The 21,056-nt window shown below is 42.1% G+C and overlaps 1 protein-coding gene across 1 annotated transcript in view; it reads right to left on the reverse strand.

Moving 5' to 3' along the window:
• Positions 1-5,590: 5,590 nt before the first annotated feature.
• Positions 5,591-21,056, reverse strand: part of LOC139423539 (zinc finger protein ZFP2-like) — a 93,663-nt gene continuing 78,197 nt past the window's right edge. The window contains exon 7 of the mRNA XM_071175136.1: positions 5,591-5,754. Within this exon, the coding sequence (XP_071031237.1) occupies positions 5,591-5,754 (164 nt within the window). The remainder of the gene's footprint in view (positions 5,755-21,056) is intronic.

A 21,056-nucleotide genomic window follows, 5' to 3' on the forward strand; every position in this document is an offset into this window, starting at 1 on the left:
CCTACATTTTTATGTATTATTATGTGTTATTTATTTCACCTTTATTTAACCAAGTAGGCAGTTTAGAACAAGTTCTCATTCACAACTGCGACCTGGCCAAGATAAAGCAAAGCACAGAGTTACACATGAACAAACATTCAGTCAACAACACAATAGAAGATAAAGAATATATTATTATGTTTAGGAATATTGTGAAACACGATCATTCCACTATTAATGCAGATATTATGGACATTTTATTTAAAACATGTAATTCAATTATGATTGTAGCTCCTTTAATTCAGACCCAAAATGTATTTGCTATAATGTGTGCCATTGCCCGGCTATTAAAATGGACAGGCGACTATTTGAGACTCAGCCTTGAATTAAAATGTTATGGAATGTTAACTTTGATTGTCTTCAATGAAAATGATAGACCTTTCAAACATGGAATGCAACGTTATTGTCAAGTGACTTGATGTCTACGGTGCCAAAGACATTGATAGTTGGGAGTGTCAAGTGTGTTGATATAACGGTAATAACGTCAAAATCCCACTTTTAGCAACCATCGCAATTGGTAATTAAATTGGTAATTGGCAATTAAAACATTTTTTTTATACCCGAGTAGTGCAGTGGTCGAAGGTACTGCATCGAAGGGCTAGAGGAATCACTACAAACCCGGGTTTGATCCCGGGGTGTACCACAACCTGCTGTGATCGGGAGTCTCATAGGGCAGCACACTATAGGCCAAGCGTTGCCCAGGTTAGGGGAGGGTTTGGCTGGGGGGGGGGGGGGGGGGGGGGGGGGCGTTTACTACTCTAGCGACTCCTTGTGGCCCCTGCAGGCTGACCTCGGTCGTCAGGTGAACAGTGTTTCCTCCGACATATTGGTGCATCTGGCTTCCGGGTTAAGCGGGCAGCTGTTAAGAAGCGCGGTTTGGCTGGTCATGTTTCAGAGGACGCATGACTCGACCTTCGAATCCTGAGCCCTTTGGGGAGTTGCAGCAATGAGACAATATTTGTATTTTTTTATTTTACCTTTATTTATACAGGTTTTTCTCATTGAGATAACATCTCTTTTCCAAGAGAGACCTGGTCCAATAGCAGCAGGGGAAACAACGTTTCAGACAAAACAACTTACGTACACTAACACAACATTAAACAAAGCTATAAACACACACACAGTACAACAATAACATTTTACGTTAAAAACACGAAAGTCTTGACTAAAAACAGCTGTCCTAAAAACAATTACACTCTTCTATGATATATACATCGATCAAGTGTTTAAGCTCCACCAACGAAACTAGATCATCAAATTTTTAAATGTTCAGGAGAGGATTCCAGGACCACGGAGCTGAGTAACTAAAACAATTTCTGCCATGACCTGTTCAAATTTTAGGTACTGTTTAGAAGCAAATGAGAAGGGGACCGTAATTTATATTTATTTACCGACCTGACTAAAAAAGAACAGAGATAAAATGAAATTTTACCCAATATGGCCTTAAAAATCAGTGTATACTAGTGTTTAAGCCTACACAAGGTCAATGACGAACAGCCAACAGCACTGTAGACATCACAGTATCGAAATTGTGGAGAAAAAACTAGGGTAAAATATTTAAAAATTGCCGGAATTGGTTGTTCCCCACCATTTGCAACAACATCACTGAGCACCATCACTATCTTTCCTTCATGGATCTCCTGCATGTTTACATACTCATTACTCATCTCATATGTATATATGTATTCTATCCTATTCTACTGTATCTTAGTCTATGTATTACTCATCTCATATGTATATACCGTATTCTATCCTATTCTACTGTATCTGTCTATGCCGCTCTGACATCGCTCGTCCATATATTTATACACTGATCAAAAAAATAAAGGGAACACTTAAACAAAACAATGTAACTCCAAGTCAATCACACTTCTGTGAAATCAAACTGTCCACTTAGGAAGCAACACTGATTGACAATACATTTCACATGCTGTTGTGCAAATGGAATAGACAACAGGTGGAAATTATAGGCAATTAGCAAGACACCCCCAATAAAGGAGTGGTTCTGCAGGTGGGGACCACAGACCACTTCTCAGTTCCTATGCTTCCTGGCTGATGTTTTGGTCACTTTTGAATGCTGGCGGTGCTTTCACTCTAGTGGTAGCATGAGATGGAGTCATCCAGGATGGCACATCAATGCGAGCTGTGGCAAGAAGGTTTGCTGTGTCTGTCAGGGTAGTGTCCAGAGCATGGAGGCGCTACAAGGAGACAGGCCAGTACATCAGGAGACGTGGAGGAGGCCGTAGGAGGGCAACAACCCAGCAGCAGGACCGCTACCTCCGCCTTTGTGCAAGGAGGAGCAGGAGGAACACTGCCAGAGCCCTGCAAAATGACCTCCAGCAGGCCACAAATGTGCATGTGTCTGCTCAAACGGTCAGAAACAGACTCCATCAGGGTGGTATGAGGGCCCGACGTCCACAGGTGGGGGTTGTGCTTACAGCCCAACACCGTGCAGGACGTTTTTCATTTGCCAGAGAACACCAAGATTGGCAAATTTGCCACTGGCGCCCTGTGCTCTTCACAGATGAAAGCAGGTTCACACTGAGCACGTGACAGACGTGAAAGTCTGGAGACGCCGTGGAGAACGTTCTGCTGCCTGCAACATCCTCCAGCATGACCGGTTTGGCGGTGGGTCAGTCATGGTGTGGGGTGGCATTTCTTTGGGGGACCATCTGCCACCTCATCAGGAGCATGCCCAGGCGTTGTAGGGAGGTCATACAGGCATGTGGAGGCCACACACACTACTGAGCCTAATTTTGACTTGTTTTAAGGACATTACATCAAAGTTGGATCAGCCTATAGTGTGGTTTTCCACTTTAATTTTGAGTGTGACTCCAAATCCAGACCTCCATGGGTTGATAAATTTGATTTCCATTGATACTTTTTGTGTGATTTTGTTGTCAGCACATTCAACTATGTGAAGAAAAAAAGTATTTAATAAGAATATTTCATTCATTCAGATCTAGGATGTGTATATTCTTATTCCTTTACTTAGATTTGTGTGTATTAGGTATTTGTTGTGAAATTGTTAGATATTACTGCACTGTTGGAGCTAGAAACACAAGCATTTAGTTAGATATTACTGCACTGTTGGAGCTAGAAACACAAGCATTTAGTTTGATATTACTGCATTGTTGGAGCTATGAACACAAGCATTTAGTTTGATGTTATTGCACTGTTGGAGCTAGAAACACAAGCATTTAGTTAGATATTACTGCACTGTTGGAGCTAGAAACACAAGCATTTAGTTTGATATTACTGCACTGTTGGAGCTAGAAACACAAGCATTTAGTTAGATATTACTGCACTGTTGGAGCTAGAAACACAAGCATTTAGTTAGAAACACCCCGTCTCTTTACATTACTTATGCATTTTCAGTGGCCTGTCTGTGTCCAGACTATGTCAAAGGCTCATCCTGGTAGATCTGAATCTGAGTGATCAGATGACGGAAGTCCCATTTAGGTGCCAGGTGTAACTGAGGTCATAGATGCTCCATATCCATTACTTTGAGTGTTTTATATAATATGACTAAATGTGTTTCCGTGTTGCAGGGGCAGTCAAGAAATGGAACAGCAAGGCCATAGAACATGACATAAGCAGAGCTGTGGGAGACCACCTCAAGCCCCTGGTAGAGCCAGGGGTGGTGTTTACCACTCCACCACGCCTTCAGCAGGCTGGGAAAGTGGGATTGATACGGATTTTCATACTAAGATGGACCAAGAGTCTGTTGACTGGTCAGTCATTGGGTTAATTTGTTTTACAATATGTTCAAATCAAATCCAGATTTATTTATACAGCACATTTCAGACATGGATGCAACGCAATGGCTTCACAGGAAAAAAAAACAATGAAAATAAACAGAAATATTGAGGATAAAAAAAACTGAAAGACTAATGAGCATTGCAAAGGAAATGCCATTGATTAAAATATAAAAAATATGATGCTACACCCACCCAAAACATAACTTTTTTTTAGGAGGGGCTCTGAAAGACACTACGATTAAAAATTGACTGGTAACAACTGGGACCTAAAAGACACCCACCATGAGACCCACTAAATCTGACCAAGAAGAGGCAAACAAAAGAAAAACCTGCAACAAACTTAAAGACAGGAAGCAAACCAAAAACATGGAACAACTAAAGGTGTTGACTCTCCACATCTATCAAGACAACTGGAGCACTGGGCCAGACACTCTTAAATAGAACCTGGACCAGCACAGGTGAAACACCTTCCCACTAACGAGATGGACAAGCCAGCACAGGTGTAACACATACTGACTAAGGAGGTGACACCAATCAGTGCGTCCTACGCGCTAACAAGCTATACGTGATAAAGTCCAACCTCACAACATAAATGGAAAAACCAAAGCCTGTAACAACTTCCCCCTTAAGAAAAATATATCCCATATTTCTGTTGGACAAGTTTGCTCACCACCAACAGAAAACTTCAATTTTTTTATATTTTTCCCCCACAAGCTTCTAGAACTCTCGTCCACTTGGAACAAAATAAATTGTGATCCCTGGCAAAGCACTGGCTAAACGCAGAACTTGCTGACTGCCCACCCTTGAGACAATCAGCAACCAACAACTGCAATATCCGTCGTAACTTTCCACCTCACTGCGGAGCAACTCTCTCTTTTCAGGGTTCACTCGATAGGCATGCTGTTGGATCGGGGCCATGTCCCCAATGTCATGCATTTGGGTTGTCACATCTGAGAATGAATCCTGATATTCCAAAAGAAGGGTAACAACACCAATATAATTATATCTAAAAGCAGGGCAACAACGTCAATATAATTGTACGCAAAAATGGTCAGCTGGTTGCATAAATAATTATGATTACTAAATGTTACAAATTGTAAATATGGAAATCAAAACCAAATGTACACCCCTTTGTTAATATGTATTGGCAATACTTCACTTAATGGTGAGGCATGGAATAATAAAACATGTCTTTTGTCAGGCTGACTGTTTGAAATATGAGTAGGTGATTTGAGACATGCTTCTTCAGTAGTGGAATAAAGACAATTAGCACTTGAATGTTGTAAAGAAATACTGGAGTGATGTCAGATTGTTAATAAAATTGATTATAGTCCAATTTATTATAGTGCTTTCATGTGTGTATATACACAAACATCTGCAACAATTATCATATTACATGTATTTTTTTAAACAAGCAGCTTTTTCAACTTGTAGAAAACAGCTAGCTACATTTTGAAGTCCTGCATTTTGATTAAAGTGGGTCACCAACACAGTAAGTGTAGCACAGCTCTTTTTTTGTTAGTCACTTTTTGCTAAATAAAACTCTTTCAATTCAGAGCCTGGATTTTCCCCTGAGGCTAATATCCATATCATGCTGCAATCAATTGAACAGGGCAAACAATAAGGTAGAACATCACTAAAATACTCATACTACAATGTTAAAACATTCTACATTGTGACATCATTAAAATACTCCTACTACAATGTTAAAACATTCTACATTGTGACACCATTAAATACTCCTACTAAAATGTTAATAAATTCTACATTGTGACATTATTTCATTGATATCATGAAACAACTCCTTCGTGTATTTTCTGATGTTTGATCAGAGATCTTTTATCAGAGTATCTCATCCCACATTGATCACAGCTATAAGATTTCTCTCCTGTGTGTGTTCTCTGGTGTATAGTCAGAGAGCTAGATGTCGTAAAACTCTTCCCACATTGATCACTGCTATAAGTTCAGTACGTATATTTGATTTTTTTTAAAACACATGGGGCGATTGGTAGAAAGAACAGATGACTCTTTGTTGACCAAGATGTATTTTAGTTGGGGACAGCACTAGAACATGATTTTGGGGCTCCCAGGTGGCGTAGAGGACACTGCATCTCAGCACTTGAGGCGCCACTACAGACACCTGGATCAAATCCAGGCTGTATCACAACCGGCCGTGGTTGGGAGTCCCATAGGGTGGCGCACAATTGGCCTAGCGTCGTCCAGGGTAGGCAGTCATTGTAAATAAGAATTTGTTCTTAACTGACTTGCCTAGTAAAATAAAGGTTACATTTCAATAAAAAAAAATGGTGTTTCATGACAAACCATTATTTACAAATCCGTCAAGGTGTAACAGGGTTATATTGTTGATTCCCCTTGCCACTTTATTGTTAAGCCAATGGGTTTTTGGTTTGAGTTTTGTCTTGCCTTCAGGTACTCAACATGGCATCTTATTGGCTGGCATCTTATTGGCCACGATGTTGTTCATGTTGGCATACGCAGCAATCCCTCCATTGATTTATCTAAAGGCCCGAGTCCCATCTTTGACATACTGAAACAAGATTTTAGTGACACTGTTTTTTCAAGCATGCCCCTTGCTGACTTTTATGCCACATTACCTCTGACTGATGAACAACCATTTGAATATTGTCTCAGACGGAACAGGGCTATGGAGGTTGCTGAAGATTGTCTAAAGAGACAGAAAAAAAGTGTTGAAGACCCATCTCGTGAGCTCACAGTCATGTTCATCAGACATTGCCCTAACGCTGAACTGTCCCTTATCTTTAAGTGCAAGCCATTACAGTAGTGGACCGCTGCAGATGTTCATGAGAGGTTGGATGAATACAGGAGGGAGCAGAGGTACTCTCACTTATCTAAGGTGACCCCAGCCATCGCAACAATGAAGCAGGAAGTTGGTGCTGTCATGCCGATCACCATGCCTGCTGTGAGGCCCCACATGAAAGTACCCAATACGTTGCCTTACCCAGCCCAGACTATTCAGGGCTCAGCTGAGCAATGCTAGAGCATGTGCTGGAGCAGAGGCCACAACAGTCTGACCATAAGTTCCAAAAAGGGAATAGGAGCAAAGTGAAGTCTAATGGGCCATATAACGTGTGCGGGGATGCTGGACATGATACTTACTTTCACTGCAGGGCCAATCACCTCTGCTTTCTTTGTCATGTAGCTGGCCACGCACGCTCTCAGTGCCCCAAGGCCGCAGCTCTGAACACAGCTGGTGGAGTCCCTACAGTAATCACTGCTCAGCTCCCGGAAAACTAGTAGGCCTGCATGTAGAAGGGGAGAGTGTTGGGCCTTTTGTAGAGTCCCCATCAGTGAGAGCTGTTGATTTGGAGTCTGTATATAAAAGTGTTTGTGACGAAATGGAGACTGAGAAGAGTATCATAATGCAGAACACACAGAGACTTTCCCCGTATGATGATTTATTCAATGCCAAGGTGTTAATAGGAGGAGAAGTAGAAGTGAGAGCTATGCTTGACAGTGGATCCATGGCTTGTACCTTGAGCTCTAGGGTCTTACCTGAACTGTTGCATGCAGGAGTGTTGAAAAGTCCATCATTGAGTCCTACAGAGGTAGTCTTGGTTGGTTGTGGTGGGTTGAAGACGAGGTCTTTGGGAGTATGTGAGCTGGAGATGGAGGTGTACGGATGTAGAGTTGCTGTGCCTACACTGGTGGTTGAAGGCCAGAGTGATGACCTCATCTTGGGCAGCAATCTCCTAAAGCACTTGATTCGCCACCTGAAGACGGATGGAGATCTCTGGAAGAGGGTTTATACTCCTGTGTGTGACGTGGGTGAGGAGAGCAAGCTAATCGATATGATGGCTAATGTGGAGAGATGGAGAGACAGTGAAGTACCTGACAAAGTTGGAACTGTGAGACTAAAAGGGGCTGTGACTCTAGAGCTTATGCAGGAGCACTTAGTCTGGGGCAGACTACGAAACACTCAGAATCTATCAGCTGGCAGTGCTGTTGTCATTGAGCCCAGCAGTTCAAGGTCAACACCAAGGTCAATACTGGTAGGGAGGACAGTAGCTCTATTGTGGGGGGATGGGTGGCTCCCTGTTAGAGTGATAAACCCTTCTCAGAAGACAGTGACATTGAGACGAAACGCCACTCTAGCCAATGTCTTTCCTTGCATGGCTCTAGAAGACTGACTGTTCCTGTGTGAATGATGATTTATCAGCAGCTTTACAGCAGCAAGTGCAGAGAACGGCTGATATACTCACTGACTGCCAAGATGACTTGACACTGACTGATGACGGTTCCAGCCAACTTCACGATACTGATGGACCTGACAGTTCAAGCGATCCTGAGGTCTTACGTGACTTAGGTTTTACTGATATTGATGTCTCCTCCTGTCAAGCGTCTCCTGCTGGTAAGAAGAAACTCACCCAGCTCATAGCTGAGTACCAGTCTATTTTTTCCAGGCACAAGTTGGATTGTGGAAAAGCTTCCGGATGTCTTCACCGCATTCAACTGAGTGATGAGAAACCCTTTCGGATGCCCTACCGACGCCTTTCACCAAATCATTATGAGAAGCTCAAACAAGCATTGAATGAGATGGAAGAACGTGATAGCATAAGGAAGTCTAGTAGTGAGTTCGCCTCTCCCCTTGTCCTTGTATGGAAGAAGTCTGGAGATCTGAGACTCTGTACTGATTTTAGTTTGTTCAATGCTCGCACCATCAAAGACGCCCACCCACTCCCTCACCAGGCTGATGCGCTGGCTGCGTTAGGTGGAAATGCCTTTTTCTCGACAATGGACCTTACCTCTGGCTACTAAAATGTGGAAGTGCATGAGGATGACCGGAGATTCACAGCTTTTACGTCGCCATTTGGATTGTACGAATACAATCGTATGCCACAGGGGTTACGTAATAGTCCTGCAACCTTTATGAGGATGATGCTAAACATCTTTGGGGATCAGAACTTTCTTAGCCTGCTGTGTTACCTTGAAGATGTCTTGGTCTATGCGCCCACTGTAGATCTGGCTATACAGCGCCTGGAAATGGTTTTGAGCGTCTCAAGGCTCACAACCTGAAGTTGGCGCCAAAAAAGTGTAACTTTCTGCAGAGGTCTGTGAAGTTTCTGGGGCATATCATTAGTGCGGATGGTGTAGCTACAGATCATGAGAAGGTGAGGGCCATTACAGGAGTAACAGAAGCTGATCTGATGAAAGATGGCACTGACATTCCATCTCAGAAGAAATTGAGGTCATTCCTTGGGATGGTGGTGTATTATCAACAGTTCATTGAAGGTTGCTCGACCATTGCAAAGCCTCTCTTTGGATTGACTACTGGACACAAGGCTCCATGCTGGAAAAAGAAGCGAAGCTCACCTGTCAGGAAGTTGACGGCTGCCGACTGGACAACAGAATGCAGACAGGCCTTATTCCAGCTAAAGCAAGCCTTACTGGACCAGGTTTTGTTGGCCCACCCCAACTTCGAAAAACCCTTACTACTCTCGGTGGATGTATCCAGCAATGGCTTAGGTGCTGTGCTGTCTCAGGTGCAGGAACCGGGAGCTACAGCGAGACCTATAGCCTTCGCGAGCAAGTCTCGCACAGTCGAGGTATCCTGCGCACAGGCTCGAGTTCTTTGCCATGAAATGGGCTATCTGTGACAAGTTCCACCACTGGTTACAGGGACAGCAGTTCACGGTATGGACGGATAATAATCCCTTGACATACATTCTGACCAAAGCAAAGCTTGATGCTTGTGAACAGAGATGGTTCGCCAAGCTGGCACCGTACAAGTTTATCATGAAGTACATCCCTGGAAAAATGAATGTTGTTGCAGATGCTTTGAGCAGAGAGCCCTTCGTACGACCCAGTGCACTCCATCGCCTGACAAGGGTCCCGTACAAGATCTTACTAGCTGAAGCCGACGCTGTGCGCACAGACAGAGTGCAAGATGTGTTTCGCTGGTCCAGCCACCCCTTTGACAAAGCCTCTGACTCCAACAAAGTGGTCATTAGCTGTCCGGCTACTGTTGACCCCCAATCTGGTGCTTTATCAAGACATGAAGTTGCAGCTGTTCTTCATTCACACAGGTGCTGGGTGGGTGAAGTGGGCTCACATTCACTGCTGTTGCCACAGCTTCCACATGCTGTTATGCCATCAGAGCAGACTGATGTCGATGTTCTGCCACACGACCTACTGATGAGTAAGCAGCGTGATGACAACATGATCAGCAGAGTCATCTTCTTTGTGGAGAGGGGGAGAAGACCATCCCGGAGAGAGCGTGCCCATGAGAGTGTTGAGGTGTTGTGTCTTCTCAGAAGTTGGGACAAGTTGACCATGAAGATGGGTGTACTGTATCGTGTTTCAAAGAATGTGGTTACAAAGAGGAAAATGTATCTGTATGTGGTTCCAGCCTCCATGAAAGCAATGGTGTTGAAGGGTGTCCATGATGAAGCTGGCCACCAGGGCCAACAGAGAACAGTCTACCTGACAAGACAGAGGTTCTTCTGGCATGGACTGGAGAGGGAGGTAAAAGCTTATGTGAAGTGCTGCAGGAGATGCGCAGTGAGCAAGACTCCTGATCCGGAAGCAAGAGCTCCTCTTGAGAGCATAATAACAACTGAGCCTCTTGAACTAGTGTGCATAGACTTCTGGTTAGCAGAAGATTCTTCAAACAAGTCCTTGGATGTGCTCGTTGTTACTGACCACTTTACCAAATTGGCTCATGCCTTCTTGTGTCCGAACCAGTCTGCTAAATCAGTAGCTCATCAGTTGTGGAACAACTATTTCTGTGTCTACGGGATGCCTCACCGTATACACTCAGACCAGGGAGCCAACTTTGAGAGCGCTTTAATAACCGAACTGTTGAGTGTTGCAGGCGTTCAGAAGTCTCACACCACTCCGTACCATCCGATGGGGAATGGGTCCTGTGAAAGGATGAATAGGACTTTGGGAAACATGATCCGGGCCCTGCCAACGAGAGCAAAGCACAGATGGCCTCAGGCGCTGAAGTCCCTCACGTTTGAGGACAATTGTACAATCCAAGAGACCACAGGCTTTGCCCCTTTCCTGCTAATGTTTGGGAGGACGCCAATACTGCCTGTTGACATAGTCTTTGGCTCTGTCATAGAGAACCCAGAAGTTGTCGACTATGACCAGTTTGTTCAGTCTTTGAGGAGATATCTGAAAGAAGCCATGAATGCAGCACAGGCATCTGCAGTGAAGCAGTTGAAGAGGCATGCTGACCTTTATGACAGAAGAGTCAGAGGAGCACCAGTGGAGATTAGGGATCGAGTATTGCTGGCTAAAAAGGGGGAGCGGGGAAAGCGGAAGCTCGCTGACCGTTGGGAGGATACTGTCTACCTTGTCACTGGATTGAATGCTGACAGTCACACTTTTAAGAACAGCTCCACTGGATGGGAGAAGACGGTACATCGCAACCTGATAATGCCAGTCAACTTTCTTCCTCTTCCCCATGCTGCCGTTGATGAGGGAACAGACACGTCTGGATTAACAGAGTCTGAGGACATGAATGACAGCCTTGTGGTCTCAGCTGCCATGGACACTGCAGTGGATGATGGTGCTGAATACAGTACCAGAGTGTGGGTGTCAGAATTGTCTTCTGAAGGAACAGGTGACACAAGCCTGGAGGGTGATGTGCGATCCTTGGATGCTCAGGATATTCCACCTTTGGATTCTGTGGATGATATACTGCAGCTGGAAGGTCTGCCTCAATCAGAGAGTCTTCAAGAATCTGACCGAGACTGTAACAGTGTAGTGAGTGAGCTAATTGACCAGTCTGTTTACGATATCTGTACTGACCTACCAAACGCAGACCATTCCTTACCTGATCAGTTACGCACGGACTGTGTTGACGGACACACTATTGCAACAGTACACAACACTGTTAACCCTTATCCAGTTGAAGGTAGTCGGGGTCGTATTAGGTAAAGGGCAGGAAGGCTATTTAAACCAGTGTCAAGACTGATTGAGATTATGAATAAGCAGAAAGGTAGCTCTTGAAGGTTAATATATGAATAGAGGGTCAATGGTATTGACATGTTTTATTTGTTTTGTTTTTACATCATTGTGACCATGATTAGAGGTTGCAGGATGGTAATGTGACAGATATGATCAACTCTCTTATGGTAGTTTATTTTATTACTTGGATGTTTTAAAGTCACTGAGTGTACTTAACATGTACAGTGCCTTGCGAAAGTATTCGGCCCCCTTGAACTTTGCGACCTTTTGCCACATTTCAGTCTTCAAACATAAAGATATAAAACTGTATTTTTTGTGAAGAATCAACAACAAGTGGGACACAATCATGAAGTGGAACGACATTTATTGGATATTTCAAACTTTTTTAACAATTCAAAAACTGAAAAATTGGGCGTGCTAAACTATTCAGCCCCCTTAAGTTAATACTTTGTAGCGCCACCTTTTGCTGCGATTACAGCTGTAAGTCGCTTGGGGTATGTCTCTATCAGTTTTGCACATCGAGAGACTGAATTTTTTTACCATTCCTCCTTGCAAAACAGCTCGAGCTCAGTGAGGTTGGATGGAGAGCATTTGTGAACAGCAGTTTTCAGTTCTTTCCACAGATTCTCGATTGGATTCAGGTCTGGACTTTGACTTGGCCATTCTAACACCTGGATATGTTTATTTTTGAACCATTCTATTGTAGATTTTGCTTTATGTTTTGGATCATTGTCTTGTTGGAAGACAAATCTCCGTCCCAGTCTCAGGTCTTTTGCAGACTCCATCAGGTTTTCTTCCAGAATGGTCCTGTATTTGGCTCCATCCATCTTCCCATCAATTTTAACCATCTTCCCTGTCCCTGCTGAAGAAAAGCAGGCCCAAACCATGATTCTGCCACCACCATGTTTGACAGTGGGGATGGTGTGTTCAGGGTGATGAGCTGTGTTGCTTTTACGCCAAACATAACGTTTTGCATTGTTGCCAAAAAGTTCAATTTTGGTTTCATCTGACCAGAGCACCTTCTTCCACATGTTTGGTGTGTCTCCCAGGTGGCTTGTGGCAAACTTTAAACGACACTTTTTATGGATATCTTTAAGAAATGGCTTTCTTCTTGCCACTCTTCCATAAAGGCCAGATTTGTGCAATATACGACTGATTGTTGTCCTATGGACAGAGTCTCCCACCTCAGCTGTAGATCTCTGCAGTTCATCCAGAGTGATCATGGGCCTCTTGGCTGCATCTCTGATCAGTCTTCTCCTTGTATGAGCTGAAAGTTTAGAGGCCAGGTCTTGGTAGATTTGCAGTGGTCTGATACTCCGTCCATTTCAATATTGTCGCTTGCACAGTGCTCCTTGGGATGTTTAAAGCTTGGGAAATCTTTTTGTATCCAAATCCGGCTTTAAACTTCTTCACAACAGTATCTCGGACCTGCCTGGTGTGTTCCTTGTTCTTCATGATGCTCTCTGCGCTTTTAACGGACCTCTGAGACTATCACAGTGCAGGTGCATTTATACGGAGACTTGATTACACACAGGTGGATTGTATTTATCATCATTAGTCATTTAGGTCAACATTGGATCATTCAGAGATCCTCACTGAACTTCTGGAGAGAGTTTGCTGCACTGAAAGTAAAGGAGCTGAATAATTTTGCACAGAATCTCCTCCTCTCGACCGGGACAAAGTGAGGTGAAAAGTTCATTCTAACTTACTAACACACTCCCAGGTAACTTTTGACCCCTCAACATTATCGATCACCACTGAGCTGACAGTTCTAATTAACAGAAAACCTAGGAATGCACTCACTGTCTTATCTAAAAACCCCAGAGCTAAGTTTCTGTAGGTTCAACGCTAGGTTAACGACCTTATGTGTTTACACAGTCCCCAACCCATTCGTTTCTTCCTAGTTGGAATGGTGTTCATTAATTTTAATTACTCCTTGTCCGTGTCACACAATCCCACCTTATGAACTCATATAGTTAATCAGATATAATAAAACAGAGTATAAGTTTACTTAGTTACAATTCTATTTAAAATTGGGATATTGTTTATTCATTTATTCATAATAATTCCAACAGTAGCTTGCTTACGAGGGGGAATGTTCCAGTTAGAATCGTCCCAGTGAACAACCACCAAACCAGCGGTAAGTTGTTGGTTGCAAAGCACTGTACGTCAAAAGTGATTTTTATACTCCCAAGTGATGATTTCAATGTACAATTTATATCAATTTGTTTGTAAATGTTCTTCGGAACATCACACATAAGATGCAGCCTTGTTTGGATATTTGTTGTGCATTTTGTTGTAAAGAATTCCCGCCAGTACTAGCTAGCAACTTACTGTGTCTGATGGGGGGGTTCATATATTTTGTACAGTGTGTGAGTGCAGAGTTGGATGGTGAGCCGTGCATTGCATGACGTGCAATGTTGTGCTGTTCCTATCAGAATAAATCTCCATGACTGGTGCTACACGTTGGAGTTCCATGTCGATGACTGATTGTACACAACGCAAGCAGAGTACTGTTACAAAGGCACCAACATTGAGTACGTTTTAAAACAAAGGTTTCAAACCAATTCATGAATGTAATTCAATCTAGGTATGTTTTGCCTTTTAATGTAAAGGCATGAAACAACTTGGCTGAATATTATACAATGATTTATCAACAGCTCTAATAATTTGACCCCCACAGGAAATCTACACTGGCAATTATAGAATATACTATATAGCCTAGAAACCTGGTTAAACTATCATTATGACATCACGGACAAATTCTAGAATATACTATATATCATAGAAACCTGGTTAAACTATCATTATGACATCATGGACAAATTCTAGAATATACAATATATCCTAGAAACCTGGTTAAAACTATCATTATGACATCATGGATGGCCAGTCCTTGTATTCATAGTGTAGTGAATTCTGGGGGTAGCCCTGAGCTGAACTCAAACCTGGGTCCAGCGACTGTCAAGCCAACACCTTATAACTGTTACGCCAAGATGTCTGAACTTCTTGACGAAGTCGTTAGGTGTTGGGTTACGGTTGCTACAATAGCTTTCTCTATGAATTTGATGGTGGTTACACTTCTCCTACCCCCATCCTCAGCTGTTGACCAAACCAAGTCTCTGGGCAGCCATTTTGTTGCTGTTTAAAAAAAAACAACCCTGCAATCTGCAGTTCAACCAATAACAAAGCTGTAATTCCACCACTGTTTTGGTAATAAGATGATGATGGGGTTGGAGAAATGTAACTACAGACAGACCTATGGATGCAAGGACTGACCTTCCATTATATCAATATTATAGTTTTAACCATGTTGAGGCTATACAGTGTTGATTTACATTGTTTCTAAACATTGGAGTATTTGGGGTTCTAATGGGGTACAACAGTTGAACCACGCTCATGAGAAATGTGTTATATTCTTCAGGAATCAATGGCTATAAATAAATAATTTAAAAGTCATAATATGGATGTAGCAATTGCAGATTTCCGCTTTAACACCAAACATTAGTTCAACAACTGCAGAGTTTGTGCCTCTGTTTTTAAGACAGTACTTACTAGTGTTAATCAGGGAACGGTTTCTCAAAACCATCTTATGGCTAAATTCATCATTAGAACCATTGGATGCCTTAAGATGCGTTTGGGAAACCGGGCCCAGATATCCAGTTTCCTCCTTCTTCCTCCTCCTTTTTCGATGTAAGTCATCTCCCCCTCCTCCTCTTTCACTCCATAAACTGCATCCTCCTCTTCTTTCACTCTGAACGCGTCTTCCTCTTCTTTCACAGTAACAGCCTCACCCTCTACTTCTTATTGTACTGTGATATTCTCATCTTCTTTAGAAGGAGAGTAGCTTAGTGACCGCATGGTCAGGGATGTTAGCTAGCTAGGCTAATATTAACTTAACCAGCCCGCTAGCTGAATAATAACAACAACACCGTAAATATGAAATTAAATCTGATAACTAAGTGGATGACATAAATGGGTTTAAAACACAGTGGCTAATATACACTAAAGCGTCTAAAGAGCTTTATTGGTTCGGCTATTTTGTCTAGCAAGCTACCAAGGTGTCTGACAAACTGTTGCTGCTGCTGAAAGAAGCGTTCTGTCCACTAGATTATACGTCACACCAGCAGCATAACCTTAAAGTCGCAGATCGCCATCTGCTGACTGGAGTGGGTAACGCAGTTGAGTAAAATGTATATTTCATCTTCAGATAACAAGTTAAAGTGTAGGACGCCTGAGATTGTACTCACCAGTGTAACAATACAGTGTGGTTAAAGACTTAGTAACTGAGTTGTATTGAAGATCTGGTTCCCTATAAGCACAAACAGATGTGTTTTTGAATTATCACATATGTATTAATTTATTTCGGGATTCTGGGTAATCCACAGCAGATTTATGGAGAATTTGAAAATTGAGTGGTCCTGGGATAGAAATGTATAAAGTTGACATTACATCATAAAATCCACCTTTTAAATCCTACATTAGCAATTTATGTTTTAGTAACTTCTGTTATTGGTTTGGTGTCAAATAAGCCTCTCTTTATATGTTATTTGCCAAATCTCAGTTTTCCATGTGGGTTTTATGCTAAAGTTCCCTCTTGGTATCTAACTGGAAAATGCATCTTCTTTAGGAGTGCTATTTTTACACTGTTGACTACTGATCATTCATCCACACTGTGTCTCATCAATGCAGGTAATTTATGACAAATGTATATGTTTTATAAACTCATGAACACCAGCCAGTTTATCAGCCCGGTTTTGTTAGTTTAGGTGTATTATACTTCTTCAGTTTTTCAGGTTAATTTGATATATTTTGATACTAAAATGGATGAGTTTATTCTGATGTTGTGAATATGAGACACATGGAAACAATGTATTAATTTATTACAGTCAATTAAGAATTAGTAGGAATAGTTAAATCCACTAAACGATCACAATAACTTTGAATGACATATCAATTGTTTTTTTGTTAGTATATTATAGGGCAGATTTATGGAGAATTGCTGTGGGTGTGCTATTTATATCCCATCACCTCTGATCATTCATCCATACTGTGTGTGTCCCATCATTGCAGCTTTGGAAATAAATGAACTATCCATTCATTGCTCCTTCCTGACAGACTCACTAAACAGAGAACATCCCTGGTCATCCGCACTGCCTCTGATCTGATGGACTCACTAAACAGAGAACATCCCTGGTCGTCCCTACTGCCTCTGCTCGGACGGACTCACTAAACACAAATGCTTCGTTTGTAAATGATGTCTGAGTGTTGCAGTATGCCCCTGGCTATCCGTAAATAAATAAAAACAAGACAAAGGTTCTGTCTAGTTTGCTTAATATAAGGAATTTTAAATTATTCATACTTTTACTTTTGATACTTAAGTATATTTAAAACCAAATACTTTGACTTTTACTCAAGTAGTATTTTACTGGGTAACTTTCTATTAAGGTATCTATACTTTTACTCAAGTATGACAATTGGGTACTTTCACCACCACTGATTATGAGTCTAATCTGGTCTCCTTCAACATGGTCAGCATCATTATGAGTCTAATCTGCTCTCCTTCAACATGGTCAGCATCATTATGAGTCTAATCTGGTCTGCGTCAACATGGTGAGGCTCATTATGAGTCTAATCTGCTCTCCTTCAACATCGTCAGCATCATTATGAGTCTAATCTGCTCTCCTTCAACATGGTCAGCATCATTATGAGTCTAATCTGCTCTCCTTCAACATGGTGAGCCTCATTATGAGTCTAAACTGGTCTGCTTCAACATGGTCAGCATCATTATGAGCCTCATTAATTGTCTGATGAAAAAGAAAACCCACACACTGATCAGTATCAATCAGCCTTTTGTTTTCTTTCAAGTTATTAACTAATGAGGGACACACACAAGTTCTCAGATGTGTGAGTGCTTTACCTATTTCTAACAGTATAATTTCAAATGGAGAAAACCTCTCAGCAACATGGAAACAATGGAAACAATGTGGGAAGATTAGCAAATCCTGTTTCAGTATCGAAATTACAAACCACATGAGCCTAGTTAAATAAAGATTAAATGAAACAAATCATTTTAAAATGTAGCAGAATTAAGTAATGATTGTGCAATATCAGACTAAATTAGAGTAACAACCCAAAAAACCAGACAAACAGGTTATGTTCAATGACCCAAAAAGACACTACACTTCATTCTGTGAATCACCACTTTATTTCCTATCATGAAGAACACCTGTGGAAATGGGCAGTGGGTATAGACATCCATCTGACTCCAAATCAAGACATGATTGAATAGTGTCTAATCCAAATAATCAGCACAATGTCAACTGTTAGTGCAGGGCTGGAACAGAAGCCTGCACACCCAGTAGCTAGATCTCTAGCAGCAAGGTTGGCCATGTATTTTCTAGGTCTGTGAATCGTGGAACAGTATTGGTGGTCATACAACGTATTATAACAGTAAACCAACAGCATATTCAGAGCATTTAGAAAGTATTCAGACCCCTGGACTTTTTTGAATTTTTTTTATGTTACACCCTTATTCTAAAATGTATTAAATAATATTGTGATCCTCATTAATCTACACACCATACACCATAATGACATAATACCCCATAATGACAAAACAGGAATACCTTATTTACATACAGTGGGGAGAACAAGTATTTGATACACTGACAATTTTGCAGGTTTTTCTACTTACAAAACATGTAGAGGTCTGTAATTTTTATCATAGGTACACTTCAACTGTGAGAGACGGAATCTAAAACAAAATTCCAGAAAATCACATTGTATGATTTTTAAGTAATTAATTAGCATTTCACAAGAAACAGACTTCATTATGGTCAAATGAACTCACACTGAATATTATGTTACTATTATCTCCGTCCTCACTTCTAGGGACAGGAACAACACAAAAGTACCTTCCCTATCCAGAATAGCCTCCTCTCTCACTGACAGTTGGGGCTGCTATCCTTTCACCCTCCTCCATGGCTGTTAGCTAGCTACCTACAAATGCATTTGGAGTTTGTATTTTACAGTGATAAATAAATAGCTAGCTAATATGAAGTCAGGTAGCTGGTGATATTTAATTAACTTAGCTATCTATCTATACAGAATGTGAAGTTGTCTAGTTAGCTCATTTAGCAGCTCATTTGAGTTAGCAGGGACTGTAGCTAGTTAGATAATACTACATTGTTTTTTTTTCATTTCCAAAATCTATTTACTTACTTACTTGAATAGGTTCTCCCAGCCATGTGGACAACTGGAAACAGGGCAGCAAAGTTCATCACCAGAGGGTGTTACAGGATATTACTATTGAACTATGTACCCATTTAATAACCAGACCTTCATACAAACTTGCTCTGCTGACATCTTGACAGAGTCACAACGGGCGGCCTAAGTGGCATCTCGTCCATCTGCTGACTGGACGCAGTTGAGGAAAATGTACATTTTATTTTCAGACAAAAAAGTTCAAGTGTAGGGAGCATGAGTTTTTACTCACCAGTGTAACAATACAGTCTGGTTAAAGACTTAGTAACTTAGTTGCAGCCACGATTTGGTTACATATGAGTACAAACAGTTATGTTTTTGTTTTAAATTTACAAAAATTATAATTACATTTTAAATGTTTTCTTTACTCAAGTATGACAGCTGGATACTTTTTCCACCACTGTATTTTTATAACGATCCTTTGCGTCATGCAGCCATTCCTCTGGGTAACCCTGCTGTCTGAAACACTCCTCCAGACATTCCTCTGGGTAACCCTGCTGTCTGAAACACTCATCCAGCCATTCCTCTGGGTAACTCTGCTGTCTGAAACACTCATCCAGACATTCCTCTGGGTAACCCTGCTGTCTGAAACACTCATCCAGACATTCCTCTGGGTAACCCTGCTGTCTGAAACACTCATCCAGCCATTCCTCTGGGTAACCCTGCTGTCTGAAACACTCATCCAGACATTCCTCTGGGTAACCCTGCTGTCTGAAACACTCATCCAGCCATTCCTCTGGGTAACCCTGCTGTCTGAAACACTCATCCAGCCATTCCTCTGCGTAACCCTGCTGTCTGAAACACTCATCCAGCCATTCCTCTGGGTAACCCTGCTGTCTGAAACACTCATCCAGACATTCCTCTGGGTAACCCTGCTGTCTGAAACACTCATCCAGCCATTCCTCTGGGTAACACCGCTGTCTGAAACACTCATCCAGCCATTCCTCTGGGTAACCCCGCTGTCTGAAACACTCATCCAGCCATTCCACTGGGTAACCCCACTGTCTGAAACACTCATCCAGCCATTCCTCTGGGTAACCCGCTGTCTGAAACACTCATCCAGCCATTCCTCTGAGTAACCCCGCTGTCTGAAACACTCATCCAGCCATTTCTCTGGGTAACCGCGCTGTCTGAAACACTCATCCAGCCATTCCTCTGGGTAACCCTGCTGTCTGAAACACTCATCCAGCCACTCCTCTGGGTAACCCCGCTGTCATCCAGACAGTCGGCTTGTTTGTCATAGTCACTCTGTGTCCTACAAATCCCGTGTATGCGACTGTATTGGGTAATGGGGAGGCTCTTTTTTAGGGGTGTAGGGTGGAAGCTGTCTCGGCGTAACAGGGATTTCCTCTCCGTCTGCTTCCTGTATAGGTCTGTGTTAAAGCCACACCCCTCCCTCTTAATCAAAATGTCCAGATAACTTGTTTCATGCGCATCAAAGGTGAGGGTGAATTTCAGATGTTCACTGCTTGTATTGATGATGGAGTGGAATCGATGAAGTTCCTCTGCTGTCCCCTGGAATAGAAGGAACACGTCATCAATGAAGCCTTTTGCAGAACCTGATGAGGTGCTAGAATGGATTGTTAGGGCTGACAATCACATTCTTCTCTAACAACCCCACATACAGATTGGCATAATTAGATGCTATTTTTAAAACTACAATGACCATAATGCACTGCATGTCTACTTGTCTTGTCTGTTTATTTTACACCTGCTACGTAAAAGAGACCGAAGAATGCACAATTGTCAATGCTACCTGGGATCCTTGGGACATCCCTACCCTAAACCCTACCGTAACCCTTTTAAATGTCAACTTCAATGGGCTAGGGAAGTCCCAAGAATGTATCGCTCCCTGAAAATACACAATCTAAGTGATTGATAGTTGGTATTCAGCAGTCATAAAGCCTTATTTCCTTTAATGAACTACTAAAATAGTGATTTTGTCAGACAGCATAGACAGCAGCTCGACACTTTATTGACTGACCCATTCATCCTTCCATCCCTCATCAGCCTTCCTCTCCTCTGAAGACCCAG

The sequence above is a fragment of the Oncorhynchus clarkii genome, chromosome 13 (assembly GCF_045791955.1).
Source record: "Oncorhynchus clarkii lewisi isolate Uvic-CL-2024 chromosome 13, UVic_Ocla_1.0, whole genome shotgun sequence".
NCBI lineage: Eukaryota > Metazoa > Chordata > Actinopteri > Salmoniformes > Salmonidae > Oncorhynchus > Oncorhynchus clarkii.